Source organism: Oncorhynchus mykiss, chromosome 13 (assembly GCF_013265735.2).
Source record: "Oncorhynchus mykiss isolate Arlee chromosome 13, USDA_OmykA_1.1, whole genome shotgun sequence".
In the NCBI taxonomy this organism is placed as follows: Eukaryota; Metazoa; Chordata; class Actinopteri; order Salmoniformes; family Salmonidae; genus Oncorhynchus; species Oncorhynchus mykiss.
In genome coordinates, this window is record NC_048577.1 from 18,618,443 (window position 1) to 18,624,471 (window position 6,029).

At 44.0% G+C, this 6,029-nt stretch overlaps 1 protein-coding gene across 2 annotated transcripts; it reads left to right on the forward strand.

The window, feature by feature from the left end:
• The first annotated feature begins 633 nt into the window (after positions 1–633).
• Positions 634–5,480, forward strand: LOC110485807 (TBC1 domain family member 24-like). 2 transcript variants are annotated; one of them, XM_036940475.1, is made up of 8 exons: positions 634–1,155; positions 1,398–1,773; positions 1,942–2,598; positions 2,932–3,087; positions 4,149–4,212; positions 4,307–4,405; positions 4,616–4,937; positions 5,062–5,480. In XM_036940475.1, the coding sequence occupies exons 1-8, from the start codon at positions 726–728 to the stop codon at positions 5,064–5,066; spliced, it is 2,109 nt and encodes a 702-aa protein (XP_036796370.1). In that variant the 5' UTR covers positions 634–725; the 3' UTR covers positions 5,067–5,480. The 2 variants fall into 2 exon arrangements, with proteins under 2 accessions (XP_036796370.1, XP_036796368.1); XM_036940473.1 differs by having other exon boundaries at positions 4,616–5,480.
• The last annotated feature ends 549 nt before the right edge of the window (positions 5,481–6,029 follow it).

Here is a 6,029-nt window from a genome sequence, read left to right on the forward strand (position 1 = left end):
CCAGGAAAAGGGAAGGGAAAGGAAAATGCATTCAACTGAGATGGGTCTTCCGCATTTAACCCAACCCCTCTGAAAAGACTTAGAAAGTAAAATAATCTTTAATGTTTTTTGCTAAATGCTGCCATAAACATGTAAATTAACAAGAAAAGATCAACCCATGCAAACCCAGATACCAGATACAATACCAGATAAACCATAGGAAGATACCCTGGTTAAAAGTAGGATACATGCTTTGTGAGAACACTCAAGTCTGTATCGTCATGATTTTCATACATATTTTGATATGTCTAAGTGTGTATAAAATAATAGCATAGCCATTCACTGCCCATATATGGCAGTACAGACTGTCCTTTACACAGTAGCCTATTATCAAATGAAACAATAATCTGCCACTTCAGTGATGTTTTGATTTCATTGCCCTAGTTCATTCGTTGCTGTCCGCTGGTGTTGGAAGTCGAAGAAAGGAGGCATTCCTTGTCAACCACAGTAATGGAACTTAAGTCAGAGGAATTTTCCACTCAGAATACACAAAAACACTGTAAACAAACCCATATCACGTTCTGTGCTGGTCACCTGACCAACTGACAACTGTGTCTGAAACCTACATCCACAAGGCACTCAGATGAAAAACATGACAAGGGAAGTATACCGCCACTGGAGACTGTCTTGTCATTGATGTAGAGGAGAACCAGACATTTGCAGAGGAAAATACTGTACCAGACAGCATGATCCATGTTTCAAGAACGCCCAAGTTCTCCACTTGTGGGACTATACATTTAGACCCGTCTCCTATGGAAACAACCGCTGACCAGGACCAGATCTTGAGCTCAGCAGCCAGACACAGAAGACCCAGGTCCCATTCCTACTACAGCCCAGAGGACGCCAAATGGTATGGCGTTGAGACGGCGACAGATGAGAACTTTGTCAGGCCACGATCCAGGTCATTCTATAGTTACGAGACGTCTGAGCTCTACAGAGAGGGGAACTTTACCAGGTCCAACGACATGAGGCCGAGATCCAACTCCCTGGAGAAGAGTGGGGACGGGAAGAAGGAGAAGAGTAGTGCGGATGGGAATCAGGGGATCCTACCTCGGCTCAACTCCAAGAGATCCAAGTCCAACACCAACAAACACTTGCCATGCAGAGATCTCAATGGTATGCAAATTACAGGATGTTTAAAAGTGTCCAATGTATGTTAATTTGACAAATTATGTTTAAAAAATATATATTTTGCGATATGCCTGGTGTTATATGAAGAACAGAGGGGGAGAAATGCAGAATATGCACAAACACAGTGTTCTTCATCCAAAACAGAAATGTTACTGTGGATGAACACAGATTTATAATATTTTCTGAAATAATCCATTTATTAATTTCTTCCTTCCTCTCTCCAATAGGCAGAAGAGGCAGTCTAAAGGGTGTCCCCATGATGACCATCTCTGAATCAGAGAACTGGGAGATCAGCTCCTGCTCTGGCATGAAATATGGCCAGTTTGTGGACTGGGAGAAGATCGACCCTGAAGCTTCAGAGCGCTACCAGAGGATCCTGAATGCGGATCACCAGGAGCTGAAGACCATGGGTCGATCAGGGTTCTGGGTCATGCCCCATACACTAAGGGCCAAGGCCTATTATCATATAATTCATGGTATCAACTGCAGGTCCATCAAACCGGATCGAGATCATTACCAGGATGTGGCCAAGAAGCTCTTCGGAGAGCAGAAGATGAGCACACACCCGTTCCCTGAGTACATGGATGATGGCGTGATCCCTAGGTACTGGCTATGAAGCTATCAGAGAAAAACGGTTCAGATGATCAAGTCATGATCAAATAATTTTTGTCAATTAAGTTTGATAGGAAAATTGGAAGTTTATCATGCTTTTTTCCAATATTGCATGTACGTCATGTTATGCTCACGTTATGTTCTTCTTCCCACCCCCAGGTACTGCCTCAACAAAGCTGGTCTCAATTCTGTAAAAAAGGTCCTCCTCTGCATTGGCAAGCACCTCCCGGACATCAACTTCTGCCCAATCCTCCCAGCCTTGGTGGCTCTCCTCCTGCATTTCAGCGAAGACGAAGCAGAGTGCTTCCACAGCGTCTGCCGCCTTATTGCCTACAATGACCCCAACAAGCGCTACATCGATCAAACATTCCTCACCTACCGGGCCTCCTGCATGACCTTCGGCGACCTGGCCAACAAGTACTGCCGCGGCATCCGCAAGCTCATCGCCAGCTCCCACCAGAACCTCTTTGAGTTCTACTCCGATTGGATCATGTGGATATTTGCCGACCTCCCCTTCACATACGCTATGAGGGTCCTGGATGTCTATCTTCTGGAGGGTTACAAGGTTCTCTACAGGGTGGCTCTGGCTCTTCTCAGCTTATACAAGGTCTCGGTTTCGTCTTGTGTCGCCGACGTGGAGGACTTCAGGCGAGACATGAAGAGCTTTGTGGAGAACGTGGTACGTCACTGTACGGTGGAGAAGCTGCTGGAGAGGGCCTTCAGTATCCAACTGGCCACGCGGAGGGAGCTCAACCTACTGTTCAGCGCTAACAAGGACTCGCTCATGCAGAAGGGCATCGGTATCCACCAGAAAAGGTGAGGCTGTTGGTCAAGGGAGTTCTTCCAGAAAATGTTTCTACTCTTGTTGAACATCTAATTGGTCCACTCTCTGTTAATGGAAACCAAAAGATAGCAAGCCATCACCAAGTCAGCCCTACTCCTCATAGGATTATTATGACAGATTACTTCCAGCTCAGTTTGTTATAGAGATGCTACAGTCGTTCTACTAAACCATTCCTAGATACCTTTTGAACTATAAACCGTTTACAAATCTTTACTTTCTGAGTTCCTTTACATTAATCTGTAATCTGAAGATACGCTTCAAAATAAATATTTACATTCTCAAACTGTTTCTGTTCCTCCATAAAGGCAGTCATGCCAGGTAGTGGATTTTGACAGCTTCAGCTCCAGCGTTGTTACGGTGACAGAGATGAGGATTGTCTGGGCCTGGATCCCTGAACGCTTTGCCCTCTTCAATCCCAAAAAGCTGTTCAGCACCAACGAACATGGCCGAAGCCTGGCCTCGTAAGTGACTTTTATTCACTGTTTTACCTTAGTAGTGGATCAAGTAGTGAAGACATGTACATTCAGCAGCCCAGAACTGTCTACAGTAAATACAACAGCCCAGAACTGTCTACAGTAAATACAACAGCCCAGAACTGTCTATAGTAAATACAACAGCCCAGAACTGTCTACAGTAAATACAACAGCCCAGAACTGTCTACAGTAAATACAACAGCCAAGAACTGTCTACAGTAAATACAACAGCCCAGAACTGTCTACAGTAAATACAACAGCCCAGAACTGTCTACAGTAAATACAACAGCCCAGAACTGTCTACAGTAAATACAACAGCCCAGAACTGTCTACAGTAAATACAACAGCCCAGAACTGTCTACAGTAAATTCAACAGCCCAGAGCTGTATAAACTCACCTTATGGTTCAGTTACATAATAGTGAAATGCTGTGTTGTTAGTATCAACAACATTATTGCCTTAAGGTGCATGACCAAGTGTCCTTCAGTTTGTTGGCTGGAACAGTTATCGGTTAACACCAGTTATTCATGTCTTTGGAAGTGTTCTGTTGGTCTGTCAGGAGAAAATGTTGAAGGTAATATTAATCAGCACTTGCAAATCCGTTTAGAAATGCTCTGAATACCTATGTCACAATTACTGGCTGTTGTCTCATCCTAGAGCTAGTCAAAACGTTGAGACGCCAATAGTTATTTTTCTACTCTATGAGAAATCTCTATGCATGTTGACTCTGATGTCCTTCAAAGAGTTTGATTGGAATTCTCTGACTTTCCCTTGTCACTGCGCTGACACGTACCTGCCTCAGTAGACATGCTTTTAAATTGGTTCTAGCCATACACAGGGTGGTCTTGACAGGATGTGATGACCCCAATTAAAAGTCTGACCCTGACCAGGACGTGACCCATCCAGTGAACTTTGAACTTTCACCCCCATAAAGACATTCCAAGGGGCTGGGATTGTTGAATAACCGTTGTCTAAAAACATTACAAGTTGCATTGCCATTGTTCACTGTGAGTGCTTAAAGTAGTTAAAGTTTTTTTTTCTCATTTAAAGATTTTATTCCCGTGTTGAGGGGCATGAGCCAGCCGTCTTGCTTCTGAAAACTGTGGATGAAGAGGTGAGTTTAGAGTAGCAGACAACCTTTTTTTTGTCTATTTTTTGACACTCTACTAGATTCTATGCAGACTTCTTACCCCTGTGTCACTCCACAGGTCTGTGGTGCCTTCCTGTCGACAGATTTGATTCAACGGAAAAAGTATGATTCAGAAGAACCTGCGTATTTTGGGACTGGGGAGAGCTTTGTTTTCACGGTGAGAGAAATGACGATCTACAGATCTGAAATAGCTGATTTTGCAAATGTTTTTTCCTTTGATTCTGAACAATTGTGTTAGTGTAAAAAATACTGGTTGAAATCTTTACGGATCATGCCGTAGAAGAACACAGGCTCCATTCCTTTCCCATGTCAATCAGTCAATTCAGGAACTTAATTGTTCATTGTTCTTAATTCGTTGTTCTTTCAGCTTCGTCCAGGCATGGAGCGCTACCAACGGGCTGTGGTTCACATTACAGCCAAGAGACAACCTTCTCCAGACCTTCGAGCTGCTAGGGTCTGTGTATACACTTCCTCTGGTAAAGAGGACGCCTCCTCTACCCCAGTCTCCACCACCTCTACGACCAACCACACCACCCTGACCTGTCCAGCCGGGACCCTCCAGGACCCCAACTACATGACCATTCCCTTCACCTCCTCCTCCCCCGGACCTCTCTCCCCCTCACCCAAAAGGGCCAAGGAACAAGGGGCCTTCATGTTCATCGCCGGAGACCACGAGAGGCTAGTCATTGGTAAGCTGCTCATATGTATGCTAAAGTGTTTGCTGTTCAGAGTCATTGGTAGAGTGTCACAAAGAGTGATCAACAACCTTCTGAAACCTGAATAGGCCTGATGGCCTACGCTCTTTGCCTCCAGGCTGATCTGGAGGGGGGCTACACGGAGCAATGTGACACCTTTGAGAGCGCCGCTCTCTGCAAGAGACACTTCAAGATCCGGTCATTGGAAGTGTGGGGAATTCCGAACTCCACCTCGTTCTCACACTACTTCTCTTACTGTCATTAAAAGAGGAAGCTGACATGTGTTTCCACCTCTTACATGAACTGGTTTCTCCTAATTCTGTTGTCCATTTGATTAGACTATATTTTTCTTCATGTTTATAATGAAATATTTTCTGCTCACACAATTCAAAGTAGTTATGTGTGTGGATGACAATGGGCTAAACTAAATAGGGTTTTTACAGTGCATTCGGAAAGTATTCACACCCCTTGACTTTTTCCATATTTTGTTACGTTACAGCCTTATTCTAAAATGTATTAAATAGTTTTTTCCCCTCATCAATTAACACACAATAACCCATAATGACAAAGCAAAAACAGGTTTAGACATTTCTGCAAGTTTATTCAAAATAAAAAACTGAAATATCACATATACATAAGTATTCAGACCCCCAGAGTACTTTGTTGAAGAACCTTTGGCAGCAATTACAGCATCGAGTCTTCTTGGGTATGACGCTACAAGCATGGCACGCCTGTATTTGGGGAATTTCCCCCATTCTTCTCTGCACATCCTCTCAAGTTCTGTCAGGTTGGATGGGGAGTGTGTAAGGGCGTTCGTCTGTAGGAGGAAGAGAAGCGGACCAAAGCGCAGCGTGGTGGTTATTCATGTTTTAATAAATCGCTACACATGAACAAACTAACAAAAACAAGAAATGTGAAAACGCAAAACAGTCCTATCCTGTGACACCAAACACAGTGACAGGAACAATCACCCACAAACACACAGTGAAACCCAGGCTACCTAAGTATGATTCTCAATCAGAGACAACTAATGACACCTGCCTCTGATTGAGAACCATACTAGGCCGAAAACATAGAAATGCCCCA

What these genes read in the sequence shown, in the direction of transcription:
- LOC110485807 (XM_036940473.1), top strand. Translation starts at nt 726, where the DNA reads ATGATCCATGTTTCAAGAACGCCCAAGTTCTCCACTTGTGGGACTATA. An exon ending in ATCGGTATCCACCAGAAAAG is followed by an intron (nt 2,599 to 2,931) that starts GTGAGGCTGTTG and finishes TCCTCCATAAAG; the next exon opens with GCAGTCATGCCAGGTAGTGG. An exon ending in CATGGCCGAAGCCTGGCCTC is followed by an intron (nt 3,088 to 4,148) that starts GTAAGTGACTTT and finishes TCTCATTTAAAG; the next exon opens with ATTTTATTCCCGTGTTGAGG.